The 27802-nt window shown below is 38.4% G+C and overlaps 1 protein-coding gene across 1 annotated transcript in view; it reads right to left on the bottom strand.

Moving 5' to 3' along the window:
• Positions 1-1960: 1960 nt before the first annotated feature.
• Positions 1961-27802, bottom strand: part of LOC106553971 (complement receptor type 2) — a 119619-nt gene continuing 93777 nt past the window's right edge. Inside the window, exons 30-36 of the mRNA XM_087720851.1 lie at positions 25363-25545; positions 19611-19793; positions 12717-12899; positions 8315-8497; positions 5797-5859; positions 5192-5215; positions 1961-2350 (exon numbers count right to left, since the gene is read on the bottom strand). Of these exons, the coding sequence (XP_087576977.1) occupies positions 2307-2350; positions 5192-5215; positions 5797-5859; positions 8315-8497; positions 12717-12899; positions 19611-19793; positions 25363-25545 (863 nt within the window). The 3' untranslated portion in view covers positions 1961-2306. The remainder of the gene's footprint in view (positions 2351-5191; positions 5216-5796; positions 5860-8314; positions 8498-12716; positions 12900-19610; positions 19794-25362; positions 25546-27802) is intronic.

Genomic DNA, 27802 nt, shown 5'->3' with positions numbered 1-27802 from the left:
TATACTATTATATCTTCAGGAATGAGACAGAGGCTCGTGTCCGGTAACTCTGTAACCAATTTATTATAACACAACTTGTAACAGTAACAGGATACGACCAGGCAATGGTGCTGGTTGAACAATGTAACAAACAGAAGGATATTCTGTGTAGAGAGGCAGCGAAGCAGCTCCAGCTGGACCGGAGAGTTCGTCTGCTCTGGTGCTGAACAACTGACAGTTTGAAAGAGTCTGCCTTTTATAGTTCCGCAGACTTGCGCGCCTGACAGCCCGGCAACTGACAGGCGCGTCTGATTGGCTAAGACGCGCCTGGCTGCTGCCGAGCTGTCATTCGTAACAGCGAGGACTAACTTTAACTATACAACATATACCAAATAAGTGTTTCATCAGATTAAATGGGAACTATATCTTGTTCAAAGATATACTTATTTCCTTTCTTTTCTTGTAATTTTTATTTTATTGAAAAGATTGAAATACAACATCCAAAAGAAGAAAATTAACAGAGGGAAAATTAGACAAATACATTAAAAGTGTGGATTAAAAGAACACTTTATTATTGCTCTAGTTGAGCACTGACAAAATCTATTACATAGCTTCCTCCCTTGCAAAGCAGATGCAAAATTTGAGCTTCTATAACTATTTTCAGCTCAATTGACCTGTTATACATCATATATGAAAGCAAAAAATAGTAATGAAATGTTGTTTTAGCTTTTTAATTGGGAACTTTCCCAACAATTGCATCTCATTTCCAAAGTCTCTATTGTAAATATCTCTGCAACATCCATTGTTGAATAATTCTCCTTGACAGTTGAGCATTCCTCTCACCAAGAAAATTTCATCCTTCATCTATTCCATTATCTCAAAATTTCTTATATTTGTATTCTTTTCCATCTTTTCTGGTAGATCTACATTTTTCACACCAAATACTTTCTTCTTTATGTCAGATTAATTTTGTAAGATTGGGTAAGTAAGATTTGATATTGATAATTATGTATATCTAAGAAATGAATTTTGTGGTAAAATGTATTTTGATGAGATAAAAGTATATACAAATGTAAGATGCATATGTCTTTGAGGTGGAATTTTTTTGTAATAATGGCTCAATCAAATGGAGGAAATATGGGACTTTTTTCTATTGCTATGGCTATATTACTGTATATACTCAAGTATAAGCCTAGTTTTTCAGCCCACTTTTTGGGCTGAAAAAAGCTGCCTCGGCTTATACTCGAGTCAGTGAAAAATTTGCCCGAAATGGAGGAGAAAAAGGGGCGGGGCCATGCCGCTGGGTGACACTCGTGAATGGCCCAGTGTCCCTGTGAGTTTCCCCTCCCTCTGTGTCAGTTTGCCGCGCAGCGCGCACCGCACCATCCCCCCTCCTCACGTTCTAATGTAATGCAGGGCTGTCTTACGATTCCCCTTCCTCCCCCTCCTGCCGCTCTGCAACGATGTCCCACCTCCTCCTTGTTATGGCAAGCAGCCACATAGCGATGTCCCACCTCCTCTGGTACAGTGATCCAATGATAGGAATCACTGTGCCGTGTGTCATAGGAGGCGGGACATCGCTCCCGTGGCTGCACGGGACATCATCATCACAGCGGGACATCAGCATCATGAGGTGAGTGAAGTATTTCATTGAATACACCGCTAGTTTACTGTTTTTCTTTGAAATAAATATTCAAAAACATTATTGGTATCTATTTTTATTTTTGAAATTTACTGGTAGCTGCTGCATTTCCCACCCTAGGCTTATACTCGAGTCAATAACTTTTCCAGTTTTTTGTGGTAAAATTAGGTGCCTCGGCTTATATTCGGGTCGGCCTATACTCGAGTATATACGGTAGTAAGGAAAAATATTTCATTAAATATTTGTATCTGTATTAAATAAGTTGGAGGCCTTTCCTCACTTTTCCCCTTCCTTTTTCTTTTTTTCACTTTTTAACCTTTTCACCTTTTGAATCCCCCCACTTTTTAATAGTTATTTTGTGTTTAATTCTTCTTGAAATTTAATAAAGTATTTTAAAAAATATGGAACTCGTGTGGTAACCCTTGCATAACCCTTGCAATAAATCATTTTCAGTACAATTTCTTAACAAGCTGCTGTTTGTGGAATAAAATAGGGGTGACCCCATATATTCTTGCTTTCAGAAAAAAATGTGGAATATAAATGCAATAAACAAACCAACAGATAAATGGTTTTTAGGAGTTTGTATTTTATGTTTAGGAATGAAATGAAATAAATTAATCAAGCAGGTACCCAATATAATAAAATAAAATTTTGATAGATTTTCCATATGTTCAGTGTCATGACTTCACCAGCAATTATACAGAACAGCCAGGAGGATGATCAGTTGTCCTAGGAAAAAGTGGTAATAAATAATTCAAAACCTTTTACTTGAAGCAAGAATGAAGCAGGAGTTTCATACAACATTCAGTACCATTTTTTACCTCATAGGACCATGATCGTGAACCTACGGCACATGTGCCGGAGGTAGCACCCAGTGCCTTCTCTGAAGTTATGTGCACCGTCACCAGCTACTCTTCTGGTTTCCAGCATGCCAGCCATCTGGTGTTTGCGAGCACCAGAGCACTAGAAAACAGCCTGAAAATGGCGTGGCATTTTCCGACCATTTTTCAGGCTGTTTTCAGGCCATTTGGGGGGGGGGGGGCATTTTTGGCCTGAAAAATGGTCCCAAAATGGCCCGGAAAGTGGCCTGGAAAATGGCCTGGAAATCAGCCTGACCATGACCGGGAAAATGGCCTAAAACAGTCTGAAAACAGCTAGAAAAATGGCTAGAAAAACAGGCATTTCCGGTGCCCCAAAGCACTGGAAACCCGAAGACCAGCTGGTCTTTGGGTTTCTGGTGCTCTGGTGCAGGCACATGCACGGGTGTTCTGGCTTGAGCACTTGGTGCCAAAAAGGTTCACCATCACTGTCATAGAATAAGTGATTCCTAAAGTTTGGAAGAGGAGGAGTTGTATCAATGTGTATGTTTTATAAACCACAAAATAGATCTGAGTCTAGTAGAGATAGTCTGGGAAAAATGCCATGTATGTGCTTGCTGTTTTTCTTTCCATTAGACATTTCAACTTTTCCAATAAGAATAATAGAGTAAGATTACTAAGAAGAAAGAATTCTGTGAGTCTCTTTAAATCTTCTGCTATCATTCATATTTACTTTTGTTTATTTAATATTAAACTTCTATGCCATCCATCTCACCAAGGAGATACTAGGTGACTTAGGCCTCTCATTTTCTTTTCCAAACAGGTATAAAAGGGTAGGATTGCCAAAAGCAATATCTCTGCTTGTTTTAAAGCCTTGTGGATTTATAAGGAAGATTTTAAGATTTGTGTATGTTGATGAACATAAATGAAACATGGGTTTTATTTGGAGTATCTCATATAAACATCCTGGGACAGAGAAAACATTTTCAATGTAACTGAGATGATGCCTATGTACTCTTCATAAGATTTCATTTTTAGATCCTCTATCCCTATTCCGGGTTTCCCTAAACTTTATAAACTGTGATGCCCAAGATTTACCACAGTAATCCAAATGCAATTTGATCAGCACATATATAGTGGAACTATTACTTCCTGTGAATCTGGACATAAAGGTTAATGCAGCCCAAGAATTTGTTGACCTTAGCAGTTGTTGCATCATATGGCTTGCTCATATTGAATGTTTTATTAGAATCCCTAGATCTTTCTCGCAGGGTCTATGACAATTCGCCGTGGCCAACTCGCCACAGGACAACTCACTAGAGTTGTAACTAGAGTTACACTAATATCAATTAAATGGTGGAATAGAATCATTAAAGAAAAGATGCAAAAGAAGGGACAGAATGAAATGTGAATGGCAAAAATTAAAATAATTTTTATTTATTTGAAATAATTAAATAGAATTGCTAAATTGTCCCACAGTGAGTTGTCCTGCAGCAAGTTGGCTGTGATAAGTTGGTTGTGGTGAGTTTGCCATGGCATGTTGGCCGCAGCAAGTTGGCTGTGGCAAATTGTCCTGTTCCCCTTCTCACATTCAGTGCTCCCCTGCCAGGTCTCCCGTGTCCTATACAGTATTCATGTCTATTATTTTTCCTGCCTAGATGCAGAACATTAATTTATAACTCCTGAACATCATCCTGTTGAATATGATTCAGTGTTCAATTTTATTTAGGTTATTTTGAGTTGTTACCCCTCTATCGAAAGTAGCTCAAGAACAAAGGCTTCTTCCGGAAATCAGGTAGTATGTATGGCAGAAATCATAGAAACGCCTCTTCTGAATGAGCAGAAATATTTTCTTTTCACATTAATGTCCTTGTGGTAACATACTTTTTAATATTTGATTTCATGATCAATATCTTTGTTTCTCAGGTATGGCCAGAATAAGTGAAGGATTTTGTCTATTTCATTTCTATTACATGATCTGCAGTAATATTGGGTTCTTGGGAGTTTTGACTTCATTGTGAGCTAGGATTCTGATAATGAGTTTTTGCACATCTAAATAAGTCAATCAATTTTCACTACCAGGATTCCATTCACATGAAGGCCTTTATATGTATTTGAAGGTTCTCCAATACACCGAATTACACTGCCTTTGTTGGATGCATTAGTTCACTAGCTGATAAAGATTCAGGAAATTGTTAGTAAGAGAGCTGTAAAGCTTTCCATCAATTGCAAAGCAGTTCAGTTCCTCACCACTTCATTGAACAGCCAATAAGAAAAAAATGAATTTTTGTCCAAGATGATTTAGGGGTAAAGTATGAAAAATATTTGAGCTGCTGAAATTCTTGTATTCTTAAAAAGTTTAAATGAAATTTCTGTGAGAAGTTAGAAAAAGATACTCTTAATTAAGACAGCTGCTAAAATCTAAATCCAGTGACAACTCCAACATATCAACACTAAAGAGAGAAAGAAAAGTTTATCACACTCAAAATGTTGAGTTTTACATTACTGAACCTTAAGTGTTCCAATTCCACTGTAATATAGTGTTTAATCCAGTTACACTGAAATTGGGAAAATTAACGTTCAAGATCTCACTTGTATATAGAATTCACTATTTAGGCTTTGGGCAGTCAGAATACATCATGACAAGCTACCATGTATGAATTATGAACAGATTGTAAATAAATATTCATCATTCATGAAAACAGAATATCACTGTCTACACTTTGAAATATCTCACCATGTAATTACTTACCAAGTGCTGTAGTTTTGTGGTATTCTAAAACAGAAAAAAGAGGAACAAAAATGAGCTAAACTTTTGAGCCTCATTGGAATCAACATATACTTTCTCTTTCTAGTTTATTTAAAATATCGTTATCATTTGTTACTAAATAGTAGAGAGTCTAGTGTGGTGAGTAAAGTGCTAGATTATGAATTTCAATATGTGAACTAAAATGGGTACAGTGCACAAAAAAAGGAACCTGAAATAAATCTCGACAAATACTAGGAGCAACATCAAATTACAACCAGCACTGTTGAAAGCTTTGATCTGAAGCTTACTTTTTTTTTTCCTAAATTGATCTCCATTTGGGAAGGACTCATTTTAGAACAGCCACTTTGCCCAACAGATAGAAATATGGTGCTGAATATGAAAAATGGACTTCGTTGTGTCTATGTTGCTTAGAAGGATACAAAAATTGTTCAACTCTTTTCATATAAACATTGATGAAAATGCCATTTTTGTTTGTTTTTTTCTTTCTTAAGTCTTTTATTAAGAACTGCCACAGTTTTCACTATTTGAAAAGAAACCATCTTGCTGGTACAAGTGCAGTAGCTAACCTCAGACTATTTCAGCCTTACCTGCATAATCTTTTGTTGTAGTATTTGGCTTGTCTGTAGTACTATTTGTATTGCCAACATTTCCTGTTTGAAAGAAAATGTTAATAAAATAAAATTCAGAACACAGCCCAGAGGGGTGAGAAGGAATTATTTTTAGCAATATATAAAGAAATATGTAGCTGCTTTCTTGCACCGTTTTTCCTTTCTTTTTTCTTTTTAGTTTATATTATTTTTTATTGTTCTGTTTAAAACTTTTAATAAAAGCATTATGAAAAATATTTTAACTCTGAGCAAATGAGAGCCAAATACATTCTTTCTAAACAAAAAGCCTACCTTTTAATATAAATCTGCATAAATAAATAAATAAATAAATAAATAAATAAATAAATAAATAAATACTATGATGAGTTCTTCTCAATATTGAGCTCAAAGAAAAATGTTTCCACCTAGTGAACTTCCATATTAGGTTACAAATATAAGCTGGTAAACTTGCTTTTATATTAAAAAAAATAGATAAAATACAGTTTAAAAAATATTACAGATAACAGACACATCATGCATAAAAAGGCAATTTTAACTGCAAAAGTTGTGTACAAGAGTGAAAGCTATATTAATAATGGAGGGATAAAAATAATTAATAATTATTGATGTTCAATATATAGTAGGATCATAAATGCTCTAGTCTCAAAAAATTAATATCAAGACTGAAAAAACAAGCCTGTAAGAACAATACATAGAAATAATATCCTGTCATTTTGCCAAAGATTTAGCTTCCCAGTAATTGGCTGCTTTTCAGTTTATTGAAGCCTACATGTTTTTGTTTTATTTCTTTTTGGGGGTCATAGACTGTAATTTGGACTGCATTTTTTTTTAAAAGGGGCATGGAGGGTGAACATTGTTAAATAGAAAACATTCGCTAGAATATATTGTTACCCACCCATATTCCACTATATACTACAAGCTACTATACTATTCCTTATTTTTATTTATTTTAAAAAAATTATATCACTGCCTACTCACTCACATGACTCTAGGAAATTTATAAACAATAAAAGACAGAAATATATCTATCTGTCTGTCTGTTCATCTATCTATCTATCTATCTATCTATCTATCTATCTATCTATCTATCTATCTATTCCCCCCCCCCCCCCGGCCCGGTAATAACACATGGTTAAATAAGCAATTTGATGGGCTCCATCACAATCCAGGTACCTCTGGCCAGTTGGCAAAACCAAGCATTCAGGGACTTAGGAAAGACTGACAAAGTGGGGGGGGGGAGTCTAATTTCTGCAGGGACAATGTTCCAAAGGGTGGAAGCCATTACAGAGAAAGCCCTTATTCTGAGTCCCAACAGATGTACATCCTATGGGGACGGGACCAGCCAACTTGGAAAAGACCCTGGAGAATACAATGCAGGAGTTCATTACAAAGAATACCCCACTTGGGTTTCCCACTGATCTGTTTGAAGAGCAAGAAGATGTTAAAGAACTAGAGTTACAGGAGAAAAGTTGGTGTCACCTCTTCCATTCCCTTTCCAAACACTAGAAAGTATGAAAAGGAATTAAAATCTTATGGACTATACTACATTGGACTAGATTCCTTTTTGCTGCATCTGCTATCCTTTTGTCTTAATCAGGAGGACTCTGATGGGACTATTTCTACATAACACATTTTTATTGAAAGAGATACACTTTTGTGAACTCAGCTCACTTCACCACATGCATTTTTTGTTTCAATTAGTATCATGAATGTCCCAGCAGCATGGCTGCAATATATTAAGGCATAGCTGAGATTGTTCTTTGTTTGGTTTCTCTCCCACCCCCCACCTCCCAGATAAGCATTAGAAAAGGAAGTGCTTGCAGGTCACTCATTGGGTGGCAACACTAGTTGAGGGCAGGTCTACTATAAGATGTAAGAAAGAGAATGATGTTGGTTCTTCTTTGCTGTCCTCTGGTTTTATTTTTTCACAAATGGGATACGGAAACACCTCTCTGCAAACCCTCTTCCAAAATTGCTGGATATATTTAAATTCCAATTTGTTCTGATCTTTCACATTTATGTTCTTAGTCAGATTGTAGTCCTTAATTTATTTATTTTTAAACCCACCATTTCTCCTACAGGAATGAGGGGGTCAATCTTTTCCAAAGCATCAAAAGGCACATAAAGAAACAATGGAGGGAAACTAACGAAAGGGAGACACAACATAGAACTAAGGAGAAATTTGCCAACAGTGAGACAAATCAACCAATGCAATAGCTTGCATATAGAAGTTCTGGGTGATCCATCACTAGAGGCTTTCAAAAAGAGATGGGACAACTATTTGTCTGAAATGATATAGGGTCTCCTGCTTGAGCAGAGTGTTCGTCTAGAAGACCTCTAAGGTCCCTTCCAACTCTATTATTCTATGTTCTCTATACACTAAATTGTGTGCTTCACAGCAGAAGCAATACAGCTGGCTGTACTACACATGCATTAAATTCAAGGGCTGTTTGATCAAATGTCAGCAAACTTTCCGGTAAGGTTGTACAATAGTTACCTTTGACACATTTGGGGATGTCAGGAACCCACAAGCTGTTCTCCCCACATTTAATATGGAGGCTTCCCACAGCAGAATAGCCAGGATTACATTCAAAGCTGATGCTATCATTATAGGCATATGAAGGCTTAGATGAATTAACTAATTTCCCATTTTCCACTTTTGGTAGATCACACTTGACATCTGAAAAGAGAAAGCAGCATTTAAACAAAACCAGCTCAGAACAACAGCCTATAAATAAAAACAACCAAGAGCTGCTCTTGGCTAATAAGTATATACAATGAGCATTTGCTTTTATTTTTCTTTCTTCTATTAGTATCAGATATTAAGCTTCTACAAGATAATATTTGGTTAATCTTTTATTCCATTTGTGTTTTTTGGCATTTGTCTTCAAACCATCAAATCCAGAGTTTTCTTTACTACAGGTAGTCCTCGCTTTATGACCATAATTGAGCTCAAATTTTCTGTTGCTATGTAAGAAGTTTGTTAGCAGAATTTTGTCTCATTTTTCGACTTTTCTTACCAAAGTGGTTAAATGAATTGCTGTAGTTTTTAAATTAATAACCCCATTGTTAAGTGAATATGGCTTCCTCGTTGACTTTGCTTGTCAGAAGGTCACAAAAAGCAATAGCAATAGCAGTAGACTTATATACCGCTTCATAGGCCTTTCAGGCCTCTCTAAGCGGTTTACAGAGAGTCAGCATATTGCCCCCAACAATCTGGGTCCTCATTTTACCCACCTCGGAAGGATGGAAGGCTGAGTCAACCCTGAGCCGGTGAGATTTGAACCGCTGACCTGCTGATCTAGCAGTAGTCTGCAGTGCTGCATTTAACCACTGCGCCACCTTGGCTCTTAAAAAGGTATCACGTGACCATGGGACACTGCAGCCATAATAAATACGTGTCATTTTCAAGGAACAAAATTGGAACCATGTGACCATAGGAATGTTGCAACAGTCATAAGTGTGAAAAAATGGTCATAAGTCACTTTTTCACAGCCATTGCAACTTATTGCTGCAGAAATTGGAAATCTCAATCATTTTGTAACAATGACAAAAAGAGAGGAGTTCAATTTAAAACATTGTTCATAATGAATTTGAATGTTATTGTCTATAATTTTTTTACAATGTTCAACTCTAGCATTTCTGATAACTATGTTATGAATTCAACTCTACGTTTAGGCTAGTGATGCCGAACCTTTTCGGCACCAAGTGCCAAAAAGTATCGTGGAAATGGCGTGAGCATGCACGCTCCTTGGGACCATACTCCAGAAAAGCCGAACTTCAAGGTACTACCGTGCATGCCGGCCAGACGATCAGCTGGCGGTCGCGCATGTGCACAGTGGTTTTTGGCACTGCCGTGTGCGCGAAGGACACCTGATCTTTGAATGCACATATTTGGCAGAAACCCAGAAGAGAAACAGTGAAGGCCATGTGGTCTGGGCAACATGGCTTCACGTGCCACTTCAGGCAAGTGCGCCATAGGTTGGCCGTCACGGATTTCGGCCATCTCCTGCAATCGTGCAAGTAATCATTGACTTTCTAAACATGGGAAATCAGTTTGATACATTACTACTCTTCCATAATAATATTTGTAATCAGGGAGAAATCACGCTGGCAGTGGTAGATTACAACTGATCCAATGTAATATTCGTCTTTAGGGTCAGCATCAAAATATCCATTGACAATCGGTTTAGAACGATTACAAGCGATAATTGAGGGAGAGAGAATTATTTACCTGAAGTTCCATTTTAACTAGAATTACAGTTACACTTTGGCAGTGGAAGAATATTCAGGCTGTTTGAAGGGGTTACTACACTAAAGGGAAGTTAATAAACATAGAAATGTTCTCCACCACCTAGTATTTAATAAATACATTAAATATATATTGGGTATTTAATAAATAAATCACTACAGCATCACCCTTAAATAAACAAATAAATCAAATTACTGCAGAAAATGTAATAGATTTGAACTTTTGCATTTCATCGCATGGTGCTTTATGCTTTATCTCATGCTGATATTATAATTCAGGTTTGGAATGAAGTTGTAATAAGTGAGTGTGCCAAATCACCCCTGGACAGTGACCACTGGTTATGGAATAAACTTCAGAGGCGGCCTCCCTCTTTCTGCTTTCCAAGATCTCATCTCGTATTTCAGTCTCTTCCAGTAAATAAATTTAACTAAATGGGATCCTAATCTGTGACTATGAACAAGACAGTCAAATACCACATTCTGCAAGGGCCAATCTAACCAATTCAGAAGGAGGAATGAGGTGTGTAGAAAGACTGTTCTTTCATGATCAAAACGGTTTGTGTACAGATTTCTCTTTCAAAGAAACTGATTTATTACCATTTAACTAAAAGAGTTGTATGCAGTGGTGGGATTCAAATAATTTAACAAGCGGTTCTCTGCCCTAATGACCGGCTGGTATGTGTGGCTGGGTATTCATGTGACTGAGTGGGTGTGGCCAACTCAACATCACTCATGTCAGAGGTGGGTTGCTATCAGTTCGCATTGGAACAGGCAAAGTGATAGAGGAATGCTGGCTGGAGACGCAGAACCGGCAGTGACTCAGGCCGGCCACACCTCCGAACCGGTTTCCGTTCGCTGGTGCCATAGCCTGCATGTTTTTTTGTCCTTTTTAAATTTTCTGCACATGCACAGAACTATTTAGAGGCAACTGCACACGTGCGCACAATACGCATCAGGCATGCGTGCACACAAAACGAACCGGCAGTAACACTAGCAGCAACCCACCCCTGACTCATTTCAAAGGGCCCCTGGCCTTGCCTGGCCTTTCCTTACCCAAACTCTCACGCCTCACACCTCCCCTCCCAGCCACTCCTTATTATGCCCAGCCACTCGCCACAATAAAAATAAAAAGAATGCTGGCCTTGTGCAAATAAATAACAAACATCTTGACCAGGTTTGATGCATCTTGCAAAGTATTACTGCTCATTCTAGTCTCCTTTCCTACTAGCACGTCCATCTCAGATTGTAATTTGCTACAACCTCTCATGTTTTGCATCATTCCTTGGGAGATTATTCTGAAATGTTATCTGTGATATTTGCAGCTTTACAAACATGTTTCCTCCAACCCTGTTTTCACATGCAATTCTTACAAGTTATTTTGACATCCCTTCCACTTTTAAACAAAGTAGTGGTTAAGGTGCTGGCCTAGAACCCAAGTGGCTCTGAGTTGTAGTCCCATTTTGGCCTTGAAAAAATGGCCGAGTGACCAGTCAGCCTCTCCCAGCCCAAACCACTGCTTAGATTGTGGTTGTGGGAAAACTAAGAGGAGGAATGAATATTAGATAAGTTCTCCATCTTGAGTTCCTTATAAAGTAATAAAGACATGATAAACATCTACCAAAATAAATAAATCATTTGTGAGAATGATGTCCTTTTAAAAGGAGAAAGGGTGCTGACAACCTCATCACACGCCTTACATTACAGAATTTATTTCGTTTTCACTTTATTTTTCTCTACTTTTGGGTTTATTCTTCAATGATGGCATAGCCTGTGAAATTCTTCTGTCTCGCATGTTAGGGTTATGTGGGAAAACATCAGGTAAACACTTCCATGAGACTGACCGGCAATGGCAGCAGAAATACTAAGCAGCTATGTTAGGACAGAAAGAAGGAGACACCAGGTTGCAAAAAGCAGAGGATCTCACGGAGAAGAGAGCTGAGACATTCACCTTTCATCAAACTGGCACAGCCTAGTCAACTACAGAAAGGTAGGAAAGTCATCCATGCCTCTTTTATGTGCTATTTCCATTGGAAATTTTGAGATTGTTTCAAACTGACAGTGCAAAAATTGCCCCAGCTCTACAATACTGGTGATCTTTTTAATGATATTTCACTTTTTACCTAGAGAAGGGCTGACAGGATTTAAAAAGCAAAATCAACCATGCCCTTTTTCCCGTTTCATCAATTTTTCCAATAGCACAATAAAATAGCACTGTTCCAATATTTGAGGGGCTCCTGCAGAAATGAGGGAGTCAATCTATTTTCCAAAACATCAAAAGGCACAACAAGAAACAATGGATTAAAACTAACTTAAGCAACCTAGAACAAAGGAGAAATTTGCTAAGGGTGAGAGCAACCAATGGAATAGCTTGCATGCAGAAGTTCTGGGTGCTCTATCACTAGAGGCTTTGAAAAAGAGATGGGACAACTATTTGTCTGAAATGATATAGGGTCTCCTGCTCGAGCAGGAGGTTGAAATAGAAGAACTCTGAGCTTCCTACCAACTCTTATTATTCTATATTCCCTATGTTCTAAATTTGGTGTTTCATAACAGAAGCAATACAACTGGCTGGACCACACATGCATTGAATTCAAGGACTGTATCATCAAATGTCAGCAAACTCTCCTGTAAGGCTGTACAATAGTTACCTTTGACACATTTGGGGACGTCAGGAACCCACAAACTATTAGCCCCACATTTAATATGGAGGCTTCCCACAGCGAAATAGCCAGAATTACATTCAAAGCTGATAGCATCATTATAGGCATATGAAGGCTTAGATGAATTAACTAATTTCCCATTTTCCACTTTTGGTAGATCACACTTGACGTCTGAAAAGAGAAAGCAGCATTTAAACAAAACCAGTTCAGAACAACAGCTTATAAATAAAAACAACTAAGAGCAGCTCTTGGCTAATAAGGATATACAATGAGCATTTGCTTTATTTTTCTTTCTTCTATTAGTATCGAATATTAAGCCTCTACAAGATAATATTTGGTTAATCTTTTATTCTATTTGTATTTGTGTTTTTTGGCGTTTGTTTTCAAACCATCAAATCCAGAGTTTTCTTTACTACAGGTAGTCTGGGTGCTCCATCACTAGAGGCTTTCAAAAAGAGATGGGACAACTATTTGTCTGAAATGATATAGGGTCTCCTGCTCGAGCAGGAGGTTGGAATAGAAGAACTCTGAGGTTCCTTCCAACTCTATTATTCTATATTCTCTCTACTCTAAATTGGGTGTTTCATAGCAGAAGCAATATAGCTGGCTGGACCAGACCTGCATTAAATTCAGGCCCTGTATAGTGAAGCTGCATCATTATTCCACCCTGTATCTTTTCCCCCCAGGAAGAAACAACAATGCAGCAGTTATAAAAGGTCTTGGGGAATTCCAGAAAGTACCAGCTGATGACAGATGTGTTACTTAATACCCTTTATAATGAAAATGTTTGCAATCTTGTCCTTCTTCCTGAAGGGAAGAGGTTAATCCCATCCCTAAATGGGTCATTGTTGGGTTTTCTGGGTGTTTCCCTGCCCTAATCCCAATCAGTTTCTATTGTTTATTCAACGTGTGTGTCAGCTGCATTCCTGCAGTTCTGTTTTCTCAACTATTTGCCCATTAAGTAGTTTTTGGCTGTCTGTTCGGAGCTATTAACTGAAGGGAGAGAGGAGAAGAAGAAAAAAACCTCTCTTGCACTTTATTTTCAGCTGGTTCGCCGAACGGCCAATACGTTAGCTACTAGTTCAGCTGAACTGGTGCGAACCAGCTTAATCCCACCACTGGTTGTATGTGGAGCAACTTTCCTATTCAAGGAAAGACTAGGAGCAAATCAAGTCCAATTTGGCATGGAAAGCTTTACAGATATAAGAGTATTTCCAATAGCTCCTAAACCCTGAACACCTATTGTTAGAGTTTCTTGTCATGTGAATGAACAGTGTGATCAATATAATTCTACTTGTAAGAAAAGAGTGACTAGAAGAGGCAATAACTAGAGAAAGAGAAAACGATGATTCAGGTTATTCAGGCAGAATGTTCCGTATTAAATGTCAGAATCCAGAGAACAGAACTTAGAAATGTTTAAAGAATTCAGAGAACAGAATCTAGAAATGCTTAAAGATTTCAAAGATGAAATAAGGAATGAGATGGAAGTTCTATATGACAAATTCGATACCAGGGTCACTAAAATGAATGATAATATGATGGGAATTGTAAATGTGATAACAGAATATATTTCTGGAATGGAAGATAATTTAGAAACTCTCAATGAAGCTAAAACTAACCTGATATCCAAAACTGAAGTGGTGGAACAAAAAATTGATAATGCTGAAAAACAAATTATTATGATACAGTATAAGCAGATGGAGCTTGCATTAAGAGTGAGGGGGCTGCGTGAAGAAAAGCAGGAGAACTTAAAGCAAATGTTTTCTGAAGCTTTTGACCGTCTGGTGGGAAAACCGGGATCCAATTTTGATTGGCAGATTGACAGGATTTTTCGTGTTAACTCATGGGCGGCAAAACATAGGCAACTTCCCCGAGACGTGGTAATATACTTTGTTACAAGAGAATCTAGAAATATGATACTACAAGAGTCTTACAATACTAAGCTTCAAATTGGTGGACAGGACCTGATTGTTTTGAAAGAAATACCACCTCAGATGCTAAGAGCCAGAAGAGATTATGCTTTTCTGGTGGAAGAGCTCAGAAAGTGTCAGATACAGTACAGATGGGATGCCCCATTCGGTATTATAGTTACAATGGACAAACAAAGATATCGTCTCAGCTCTGTATGGAAAGCTCGTGATTTCTATCATAAGATTCTGAAGATGGGATACCCTGAACCTTCGGGATATGGTGAAAAACCACGAGACGAACAAGATAAACAGCAAACCACACAACCATCAGATAAAATGTATCATCTCCCTCTTCCGGAAGGGCAAGGAGTCAAGGAAAAAAGATCCAACCGTAAGACCACCAGACAAACGGACAAACAAGCTACTATGCAACAATCTCAACAATCGTTGGCCACTGATCAAGGAGCTACTGCAACAAGCTCAGAAGCTGTGGGAGGAGCCAAACCAAAGGTGAGACAGGCCTTGCGGGAGGCTCTAAAAAAGCTTCAGGCAACCAAAAATGACAACTAAGATTTTGACATGGAATGTTAACGGACTGAACTCTCCACAGAAAAGAAAGAAAATATTTCATTATCTCAAACAGTTTAAGAATGACATAATTTGCTTGCAAGAAACTCATATCAAATCAACCGATCAAAAATATTTGTTTAACCCCAAACTGGGCCAACATTTTGCGACCTCAGCCATGGAAAAGAAAAATGGCATAGTAGTATATTTAAGAAAAGACATTAAAGCTGAGCTAATTGAAGCAGATCCCTTTGGAAGATATATTGCATTAGATTTAATCTTAGAAGGGAAAAAGACATTACTTTTGGGAATTTATGCTCCTAATCAACAACAAGATGGATTTTATAGAAATCTCCATGCTAAATTAGTACAGTGGGACTTTGAGTCTTGTATATTATTGGGTGACTGGAATGGCGTGATCGATACCAAAAGAGATAAGAAGACAGCTCGCCCGAACACCAAATTTCGAGCTAAGTTACCCAAACCCTTTTTTGACATGCTGGACGACTTTGAATTGCGAGACGCTTGGCGCGAGAGGCATGCAGAAGAATATGACTTTACCTTTTTTTCCAATAGACATCAATCTCTTTCAAGGATTGATTTTATACTAATTACAAATGATTTACTTTGTAGGGTGAAGAAGACAAAGATTATGGTGAGAGTTCTTTCAGATCATAATCCAGTCTGGATGGAATTGGGAAGGGTAGCCCAGGCAAGAAGGTCCTGGAGGTTGAATGAAAACTTATTTAGATATGAAAAGTATGTTAATGATTGTAAAAAATTGCTATCGGAATATTTTGTTCTCAATATGAACAAGGGTACATCTTTGGAATATGTATGGGATGCAAGCAAAGCGTATATGAGAGGAGTATTAATGAATATAAACAAAATACATAGACACAAACAAGGGCAAAAACGAAAAGAATTGGAAGAGGAAATTAAAGGGAAAGAGTCAGAATTAACATTGAATCCAGGAGATACAAAGATTAGGGAAACAATTGCTATATTAAAATCTCAGTTTGATATGCTGATCTCTGACCAGGTAGCTACTAGTTTATTATATGCTAAACATAATACTTTCTGCAATGCAAATAAACCCGGTAGGTGGTTGGCTTATCAGATTAGAAAAAAAAGGAAAGCTCGAAATGTATCCAAATTGTGTTACAGAGGGAAGGAAGTGTTTCAACAGGAAGAGATTCAAAAGGTATTTTGGGAATTTTTTACAGAGTTGTATAAAGGGGATAAAATTAAGGACGGAGATATAGACAAATACCTAGATAAAGAGAAAATCCCCCTAGTTAGAGAAGAACATAGGCATAAGCTGAATCAACCTATAACCTCTGGGGAAATTTTGCAGGCAATTAAACAATTAAAGTTAGGGAAAGCACCAGGCACAGATGGTTTAACAGCTGTTTATTATAAAAATCTACAGTTAGAAATGGTAGAACCCCTCAGAGAACTATTCAATAAAATTCAATCGGGAGGGAAAGTGCCTCCTTCGTGGAAGACTGCGTTCATATCGTTGATACCCAAAGAAGACCAAGACCTTACCCAACCAAAAAATTACAGACCTATTTCATTACTCAATGTAGATTATAAAATTTTTACTAAAATATTAGCAAATAGGCTAATGGGGGTAATTCAACAACTGATACATACCGATCAAACTGGTTTTATACAGGGCAGACAGATGAAGGACAACGTTAGATTAATTATCAACGCTTTAGAATACCTGGGAAAGAATAATCAAATCTCGGCCGCATTCATATTTTTGGATGCGGAGAAAGCTTTTGATCGAGTTAATTGGCAATTCCTGCTGAAGACATTGCAAAAAATGCAGATAGGAGATGGCTTTTTACGGTCAATTGGTGCAATATATCAGCAGCAAACAGCCCAGATCATTGTCAATGGAAGTCTGACAGACTCCTTTCAAATTGAAAAAGGTACAAGACAGGGCTGTCCTCTGTCCCCATTATTGTTTATTATAACTTTGGAAATACTGTTGAATAAGATACGGGGCCTGGGCGGTCTAAAAGGGATTAAAATTAGACAGCAAGAATATAGAGTCCGTGCATTTGCGGATGATCTGGTTATAATATTGGAACAACCGCAGGAAACTAGTAGGGTATTATTGAATACGATCAATCAATATGGTCAAGTCTCGGGATTTAAAATAAATCTAGGAAAAACCAAAATAATAGCTATAAATATGACTATCAAACAGAAGGAAGAACTGGGGGCGATGCTAAGATGTGAGGTAGTTAAAAAAGTTAAATATCTTGGAGTTAATATTTTAATCTCAAATGGGAAATTATACAAGTATAATTATGAATCACTTTGGCATAGTACACAGTTGGAGTTGAAAAGGTGGGAAAAATTGCATTTGTCCTTGCTGGGTCGAATAGCGGCAGTAAAAATGAACATTTTACCAAAATTTTTATTTCTTTTTCAAATGTTACCAATACTTAAAAGAGATGTGAATCTTTTAGAATGGCAGAAGGGTATCAACAAATTTGTGTGGGCAGGAAAGAAGCCGAGGGTAAAGATGAAAATAATGCAAGATGCACGTGAAAGAGGAGGATTGAAATTACCTAACTTAAAATTATACTATGACGCAGTGGCATTATCTGCAATTAGTGATTGGATTCATCTAACTAATGACAGAATTTTGAATATCGAGGGATATGACTTGTTATATGGTTGGCATGCTTACTTGTTATTTAACAAAAAAACGGATAAGAAATTTAAAAATCACATCTTAAGAAATGCTTTATTGCGGGTTTGGAAAAAATATCAACATAAATTAAATGATAAAGTGCCCATGTGGGCAATTCCTAGACATGCAATTGAAAATATGAATGTAGAACAAAAACACGATAGAACCACCTATAGACAACTTCTTATCTCAGAAAGAGGGGTGATGGAACTAAAATCTTTAGAGGTACTTAAAGAAGAGAAGGTAGTTCAAACGTGGTTTCAGTATGGTCAACTACAGGCTAGGTGGAAAACAGATCAAAAAATTGGCTTTGTAAAAGTTGAGGATAATTTGTTTAAACAAATAAGAGATCAAAGCTCAATGCATATAAAGAGGATATATAATGTATTAGTACAGATGGATTCTGAAACGGAACTGATTAAGGATTGTATGATAAAATGGGCTCAGAATATCGAGGAACCAATAATGCTTGAAACATGGGAAAGAATCTGGGTAAGAAATGTGAAATTTACACAAGCACAAAACTTGAGAGAAAATTTTTATAAGATGTTTTATAGATGGCACCTAGATCCTAAAAAGCTTGCCTCTATGTATCCAAATGTTCAACCTAAATGTTGGAGATGTGGTTCTTGTGATGCTACATATTTTCATATATGGTGGACATGTCGTAATGTCAAGGCATTTTGGATAAAAATATGGTGGATCCTGCAAAACATCTTTAAAAGAAGGATAAAATTTACCCCCCAGTTGTTTTTACTGGGTATATGTATTGATTTTACAGCAGCAGAGACTAATTTGGTTCTGTATTTAATAACGGCAGCAAGACTCTTGGTGGCGCAGTATTGGAAGAAGAAAGATTTACCTACAATTCAAGAATGGACTTTGAAAGTTATGAACTTAGCTGAAATGGCCAAAATCTCAGCATATCTCAAAGAACATTCAAACGAGAGATATAAACGAGACTGGAAAAAATGGATTGATTACATAAAAAGTAAATATGGGACTAAGAAACTCCAGATAGCTTATGCTTAGTATCAGTAATAATTTAAATTGTTTAAAATTTGGGTAACAGTAAGAAGCTGAGTTCAATGTAGAGATATTTTAGATTGTGATTGTTCAAAAGTTATACCACGTATGGTCTTTGGGAAGTCGGGGGGAGGGAAGGGAGGTGGGGATTTAGGGGGAGGGGGGAGGGGGGAAATACAATATGTGTTAAATTCCATGATTGTATTTGTATACTGTGGCTTTTCAATGTTAGTGCGAAAATAGAACAAACTGAATATACTGGAAGGTAATAGATACTGAAGGAAAGAGTCGAGTGAAAGAAGAAGGAGGGTGGAGAGGGTGAGAGAGAGGAGGAGGAGAAGGGAGGGAGGGAATGGAGAGGGAGTGATAGGGTTAAGGTTAGAAAGAAGGGGAGGGGAAGTAGGCGTAGAGGGGTGTGTGAGAAGGAAGAATGAAAGTTGGAGGGGGTTGAAAGAGGGTGTATGGCGGGCCAAGGTGGTATACTGGGTTTGTATTGTAGAGGGCATTTTCTATATAAGTGAGGGCCGTGTTTATTATTCAATGTTATATGCCCTGATTAAGCACAGTGAATATGTGATTGTATAGAATGAAAACATAATAAAATATATATATATATAAAAAAAAATGTCAGCAAACTCTCCTGTAAGCCTGTACAATAGTTACCTTTGACACATTTGGGGATGCCAGGAACCCACGAGCTGTTCTCCCCACATTTGATATGGAGGCTTCCCACAGCAGAATAGCCAGAATTACATTCAAAGGTGATGCCAACATTATAGGCGTATGAAGGCTTAGATGAATTAACTAATTCCCCATGTTCCACTTTTGGTAGATCACACTTGACGCCTGAAAAGATTTGGATTTTGGATTTTTTTTTTTGGATTTTATTAATATTTGTAGGCCGCCCTTTTCCCTGAGGGGACTCAGGGCGGCTCACATAAAATCGGGGAGGGGGAATACAAACATTAAGATAAGACATATAATAAAATAGTAAACAACACACATTCATCATTCGGGAGGGGAACTATCCTTGTCCCCAGGCCTGACGGGCGAGCCAGTTCTTAAGGGCTGTGCGGAAGGCCTGGACGGTGGAGAGGGTGCGAATCTCTACGGGGAGCTCGTTCCAAAGGGTCGGGGCTACTACTGAGAAGGCCCTCCTCCTTGTAGTTGCCAGCCGGCACTGGCTGGCCGATGGAATACGGAGGAGGCCTAATCTATGTGATCTTATTGGTCGCAGGGATGTAATTGGCAGAAGGCGGTCTCTCAAGTATCCAGATCCACTGCCATGTAGGGCTTTATGGGTGACTAATAGCACCTTGAAGCGCATCCGGAGATCGACAGGTAGCCAGCGCAGCTTGCGGAGGATAGGTGTTATGCGGGTGAACCGAGGTGCACCCACAATCACTCGCGCGGCCGCATTCTGTACTAGCTGAAGTCGCCGGATGCTCTTCAAGGGCAGCCCCATGTAGAGCACATTGCAGTATTCCAGCCTAGAGGTCACAAGGGCCCGGGTGACTGTTGTGAGAGCCTCCCGATTCAGGTAGGGTCGCAACTGGCGCACCAGGCGAACCTGGGCGAATGCCCCCCTGGTCACAGCCATTAAATGATGGTCAAACGATAGCTGTGAGTCCAGGAGGACTCCCAAGTTGCGAACCCTCTCTGAGGGGTATAGAATTTGACCCCCCAGCCTGAGTGATGGAATATTGGTCGAATCTCTGGGAGGGAAACACAACAGCCACTCGGTCTTTTCTGGGTTGAGCACGAGCTTGTTAACCCTCATCCAGTCCATAACAGCTTCAAGGCCGCGGTTCATCACGTTTGCCGCTTCATTGAGTTGGCACGGGGCGGACAGATACAATTGAGTATCGTCCGCATATTGATGGTATCTAATCCCGTGCCTGCGAATGATCTCACCCAGCGGTTTCATGTAGATGTTGAATAGTAGGGGGGATAAGACCGAGCCCTGAGGCACCCCATAAGTTAGGGGCCTAGGGGACGATCTCTGCCCCCCCACTAACACCGACTGCGACCTGTCCGAGAGGTAGGAGGAGAACCACCGCAATACGGTGCCTCCCACTCCCACCTCCCGCAGTCGTCGCAGAAGGATACCATGGTCGATGGTATCGAAAGCCGCTGAGAGGTCAAGGAGAACCAGGATGGAGGAATGTCCTCCATCTCTGGCCCTCCAGAGATCATCGATCAATGCGACCAAAGCGGTTTCTGTGCTGTAACCGGGTCTGAAGCCTGACTGGAAGGGGTCTAGGTAGTTTGCTTCCTCCAAGGACCGCTGGAGCTGGAAGGCCACCACCTTCTCCACAACCTTCCCCAGGAAGGGGAGGTTGGAAACTGGACGATAATTATTGAGGATAGCTGGATCCTCAATAGATCCAGCTATCCTCAATAATTATTAATTATTAATAATTAAATGCTTTGAATGCTGTTTACGTGGATAAAGGAAAGTTTACTTTACTTCAATAGAAAGCAGCGTTTAAAGAAAAACAGCTCAGAACAACAGCTTATAAATAAAAACCACCAAGAGCTGCTCTTGGCTAAAAAGGATATATAATTAGTATTTGCTTTTATTTTTTTTCTTCTATTGTATCGGATAATAAGCCCCTACAGGATAATATTTGGTTAATGCTTTATTTGTGTTCTTGCAGTTTGTTTGCAAAAGTGAATTGCTTATGGATACAAATTGGGACCAAGTGGCCACAGGAGTGCTGCAACGGTCGTAAGTGTGAAAAATGATCATAAGTACGAAAGCGGACAAGTGAAAAGCGTCCTGCTTACCTGGCAATGAAGGTCTGCTGCAAAAGGGTGATCTGATCAAACCTCTGTTTGTGTGTGTGTGTCTATGTGTGTAAGAGAGAGGGGGGGGGGAAGAAGGCGGGGCTTAGCAGTGAGAAGACGGAGTTTCAGGCCATTCCTGAAATTCCCCTATTCCGGAGGAATTGGACGGTTTTCGATCCTAGCTGTCCTGGAGAGACAGTGAAGGTTTGGGGAGATCCAGTGACCTCAGAGACGTTCGCAGGTCTCGGGGGGGCTTGGAATTCAACCCCTTTTGCCAACCCTTTCTGGATTAGCTGTATGCTAACCGAAACTGCAGGTAGCCCCTAAGAATGGTAGAAGTGATTTCAACTGGTAAGCTGATTTTATTACTCAAAGAGAGATGGTCCGCATTAAAATCTAAGCTAATTGAAACCAAAGAACAGAAGAATCTAGTGGCGAATTGGTTTTTTTAAAATGGATTTATGGCTGGTGGTTACCCTATTTCTTAAATGCTTTGAATGCTGTTTACGTGGATAAAGGAAAGTTTACTTTACTTCAACATTCCCTCAGGCTCTCCTTAAGTGGGCTGTAAACCAATTTACTATAATTTGGCTTCTTACAACTTGACACTTTTACTGCTTGGCTGTGTTGGTCTAAGATCAGATAAGATTGCATAGCTCCCAGCGTGTCCTTACTTGCAAATATCTTCTGCGTCACATCATGGCGTCCGTACTTGCTTCAAGTGATTCGTTTCAAATGATTTTTTCCACTTTTCAAAAGTTTTTTGATACATATGAAAAATCTGGAAAAAAACTGGACTATCTGTTGTTTTTAATATTAAAATATGAAGGAAAGAGTGAGAATGTTGAATGTTTGAGTGCTCCTGAAATTCAAATGAAGAATGTCAGAAAGGAAGTCTCTCAACTTGCTGACACGTCGGGCGTCTAGTCTACTTCGGAGGTAGAAAGAGAAAGAGATCCAACGCTTGAAAGAGGGGCAGCCATACAGAAAACTTATCTCAAAAGACGGATTGCAGGAGGAATGAGAAGCATTAAAGAATCTATACTTTATGAAACATTATTTGCAGAATTTTCAATACCACCCTTGAAAATCAAAGACAAATTGAGTGGAACAAGCCAAGGACAATGTTACTACACCAGAGGCACCCTAAGCAAAAAGGTGCGAAGATATTTCTGTTTGGACTTGCTTATAAAAACATATGGGGAACTTGTTTTAAGAATGGCAATAGGACTAAGGAAGTTTTGCTATTGGAGAGACATAGGCTGATAGATTGAAGAATACAATTGAAAATTAGCTAAATCTAATTACTCTTATTTATAATAGATATAGCTGAATAATAACTGATATTGATAGTAATGTATATAATGTGGAGTTGATATGATAAATAATAATTGGATATGAGAAAGGAAGGTTGGAAATATTTTTGGATTATATACAAAGGTTATTAATCACAATAATTATCACTATTAAAAAATAAAACAAAATATATACAGTTAAATGTTAATTAATATGGGGAAAATGTTATGATATATGATATAACTACATAAAGAAGGGAGAATGATAATAAACTATACTGCATGGAAGATGGAATTTTTGGTATTAAATATTATGGATGTTCAGCTAAAATAGGATATGAGGATTTGATGTTAATAGAGGATTTTACAAACAAGTAAATGAAATGTCAGCAGGTGTTATGGATTAATTCTTTGGCATAGTTAAGGATGAAGGATGCTTAAATAAGTGTAGTCAACTAAAAGTGGAAGTATGATGATGTTAATATGGTAAACATTTGAGTTAAGATATTTGAATTAATATGAATTAATGGAAGAGATGCACCAAAACATGTTGTAACCAGCTGATATACTTTTTTATATATATATAATATATACCCGTGTTCTTTTTTTGTTTTGTTTTTGTTTTTGTTTTTGTTTTTTGTTTTGTTTTTTCTTCCCTGCCTTGTCTTTTGTTCTTTTTGTCTTTTCTTTTCTTTTTTTGATTTTTTCTTTTCCCACTGGTGTGGGCATGTATTGTTTAAGATTATTATTCTTATTAATATTTTTAAATAATAATTACAGTCAAATGAAAATGGAGATATGATGATGGTGATATGTATGAATATTTGAGTTAAAATGCTCGAGTTAACATGAGTTATGTTTGTTGACTGTGGAGGAGATGCACGAAAGTTTATTTGTGACCGACTGACACACTTTCTATAGCATGTAAAGAAAGATGTTGTACTTGTTTTAAATTAAAAATTAAAAAAAAATTAATTAAAAAAAAAGAGAGAGAAAGCAAAAGGGTGATCCAATCTATCCTGTTTGTGTGTGTATGTGTGAGTGTGTGTGTGTGTGAGAGAGAGAGAGAGAAAAAACCCCACCACTATCAGCCCTTAGATACTGTAAGTCTCTGAGGATGGATTGGAGATCGCTCTGTCTCTCCCCCCCTCTCTCACACACACAGAAGTTGGATTGAATTTCTCTCTCTCTCTCTCTCTCTCTCTCTCTCTCTCTCTCTCTCTCTCTCTCTCTCTCTCTCTCACTCACTCTCTCTCTCTCTCTCTCTCTCTCTCTCTCTCTCTCTTTATCTCTATCTCTCTGTCTCTCAATCTGTCTCTCTCCAGTGGGGATGCTTCAATGCTTGGCGAGCGGGGTGCTTCTCACTCAACTGCTTTCCCCCTTTTTTTCTCCTTGATCCCCCTCCTCCTTCAGGCGAGGCCTTCTGACCACAATTGAGCCCACATTTTCTTTTGGTATGTAGGACAGTTGTTTAGAGATTTTTGCCCCATTTGCGACCTTTCATACCACAGTTGTTAAGTGAAATTGAGACCATGTGACCATAGGTATGCTGCAATGGTCATAAGTGTGAAAAAGGGTCATAAGTACGAAAGCAGACAACTGAAAATCATCCTGGGTAGTCGGCACTGAAGCTCTGCCGCTAGTGGGACGGAGGGAGGGAGGGAGGGAGGGAGGGAGAGAGAGAGAGAGCGAGAGAGAGAGAGAGAGAGAGAGAGCAACAGGATGGTCCAATCTAACTTATTTTGCTGTGTGTGTGTGAGAGAGAGAGAGAAAACGAGAGAGAGAAGAGACACAGAAAGAGAGAGAGCCAAAGGGTGATCCAATCTAACCTGTGTGTGTGTGAGAGAGAGGAGGGTGGAGAACCACCTGTTAAGTGGTTCTAGGCTGTCTGCTCAGAGCTATTAACTGAAGGGAGAGAGAAGAAGAAAAATAAACCCCTTCTCTTTCACTTTATTTTCAGCTGGTTCGACAAACGGCACAATATGTTAGCTACTAGTTCAGCTGAACTGGTGCGAACCGGCTGAATTCCACTACTGGTTGTATGTGGAACAACTTTCCTATACAAGGAAAGTCTGGGAGCAAATCAAGTCCAATTTGGCATGGAAAGCTTTACAGATATAAGAGTATTTCCAATAGCTCCTAAACACCTATAGTTAGAGTTTCTTCTCATGTGAATGAACAGTGGTGATCAATATAATTCTACTTGTAAGAAAAGAGTGACGAGAAGAGGCAATAACTAGAGAAAGAGAAAATGATGATTCAGGTTATTCAGGCAGAATGTTCCGTATTAAATGTCAGCAAACTCTCCTGTAAGGCTGTACAATAGTTACCTTTGACACATTTGGGGATGCCAGGAACCCACGAGCTGTTCTCCCCACATTTAATATGGAGGCTTCCCACAGCAGAATAGCCAGAATTACATTCAAAGGTGATGCTATCATTATAGGCATATGAAGGCTTAGATGAATTAACTAATTCCCCATGTTCCACTTTTGGTAGATCACACTTGACGTCTGAAAAGAGAAAGCACGTTTAAAGAAAAACAGCTCAGAACAACAGCTTATAAATAAAAACCACCAAGAGCTGCTCTTGGCTAAAAAGGATATATAATTAGTATTTGCTTTTATTTTTTTTCTTCTATTAGTATCGGATAATAAGCCCCTACAGGATAATATTTGGTTAATGTTTTATTTGTGTTCTTGCAGTTTGTTTGCAAAAGTGAATTGCTTATGGATACAAATTGGGACCAAGTCACCCCAGGAATGCTGCAACGGTCGTAAGTGTGAAAAATGATCATAAGTAGCCCACATTTTCTTTTGGTATGTAGGACAGTTGTTTAGAGAATTTTGCCCCATTTGCGACCTTTCATACCACAGTTGTTAAGTGAAATTGAGACCATGTGACCATAGGTATGCTGCAACAGTCGTAAGTGTGAAAAAGGGTCATACGTACGAAAGCAGACAACTGAAAATCATCCTGGTCAGTCAGCACTGAAGCTCTGCCGCTAGTGGGACGGAGAGAGGGAGGGAGGGAGAGAGAGAGAGAGAGAGACAGAGAGAGAGAGAGAGCAACAGGATGATCCAATCTAACTTATTTTGCTGTGTGTGTGAGAGAGAGAGAGAGAGAAAATGAGAGAGAGAAGAGACACAGAAAGAGAAAGAGAGAGAGCCAAAGGGTGATCCAATCTAACCTCTGTGTGTGTGAGAGAGAGGAGGGTGGAGAACCACCTGTTAAGTGGTTCTAGGCTGTCTGCTCAGAGCTATTAACTGAAGGGAGAGAGGAGAAGAAAAATAAACCCCTTCTCTTTCACTTTATTTTCAGCTGGTTCGACAAACGGCACAATATGTTAGCTACTAGTTCAGCTGAACTGGTGCGAACCGGCTGAATTCCACTACTGGTTGTATGTGGAACAACTTTCCTATACAAGGAAAGACTGGGAGCAAATCAAGTCCAATTTGGCATGGAAAGCTTTACAGATATAAGAGTATTTCCAATAGCTCCTAAACCCTGAACACCTATAGTTAGAGTTTCTTCTCATGTGAATGAACAGTGGTGATCAATATAATTCTACTTGTAAGAAAAGAGTGACTAGAAGAGGCAATAACTAGAGAAAGAGAAAACGATGATTCTGTCAATTGTGTTGTATGAAAGTAGAAAGCTGAATTCTTGTAGCTACTTGCAGAGTTTTGGTAGACAAATCACATAAAGCAAAGCTACAAATATTGCCACAGCTTCCATAGAGAGACTGCAGATCCCAAGAGTTACTATCACTTGTCAGCTGTCGATATATATATATATATATATATATATATATATATATATATATATATATATATATATATATATATATATATATATATATATATATATATATATATATATATATATATATATATATATATATATATATATATATACATAATGATTATGCTGGTTAATGAAAACTAGAAAGAAAGATCCAAATAGCTTTATAGCCAGAAATAAACAAAGTCAAAACAAACAGAAGGATAGTGCTTTTGAGTCACTGAGAAAATGGACCAATTATTTAATGTTAACTGACTGTAGAAAGGGACTGTAGAAATATCTAATGGCAAAATGTTGCTTTGCAGTAAGATCTTTATGGCAGTCAGAGAGATGTTTTGACTGGGTTTGGCACTTTTGTCCTCCTACAAATATTCCTTGATTTATCACCACAATTAAGCTTAGAGTTTGGGTGGAAAGTAGTAACAGTCATTATGGAAGGTACCCCATGTGACCGTCTCGCTGAACAACTGTAATCCTGGCTCTCCCAGGTGTGGCTTTTGCCAGGACTTGTTTATTATCTTCTTTGCGTATTTTTTTAAATGTACTAGCCACTTTTGCCTTGTCTCTTTTTTATTCTTCATTTGGTCTTTCTTCTGAGACAATTTGGTCTCTCCAGTACTCCAGCCTTCCTAGTATACTCGCTTCAGTTCATCTTTTTCACTATTCTTCAGATATTCTTCCAATTGCTTTTTCCCCCATTGTCCAGTATATTGCAACATTCCAGGGCCACCCATGCTCCTTGGTAAGCATAAGGTCTGAAGATGTGGTATTTTGTACTTACTGGTAAGCTGAGTTCTCTCTCTATATAAAGACAGTTGACCTTCCAGGCTGACAAACAAATGCCATTTGACAAATTTGCCTATAGCCATAAAGTATGCAATAAACTCAGTGTCTGGTTCTCAAAATGAGTATCAAGCAACAAAACCACAGCAATAACAAAAATAGAAATCAACACAAACTGTAACA

This window comes from Thamnophis sirtalis, unplaced genomic scaffold, assembly GCF_051295495.1.
Source record: "Thamnophis sirtalis isolate CommonGarterSnake01/CBP01778 unplaced genomic scaffold, rThaSir2_p1.2 scaffold_7, whole genome shotgun sequence".
NCBI classification, from domain to species: Eukaryota; Metazoa; Chordata; class Lepidosauria; order Squamata; family Natricidae; genus Thamnophis; species Thamnophis sirtalis.
Note: the sequence above shows the minus strand (reverse complement) of the source record. Positions and strands in the feature narration are given on the sequence as shown.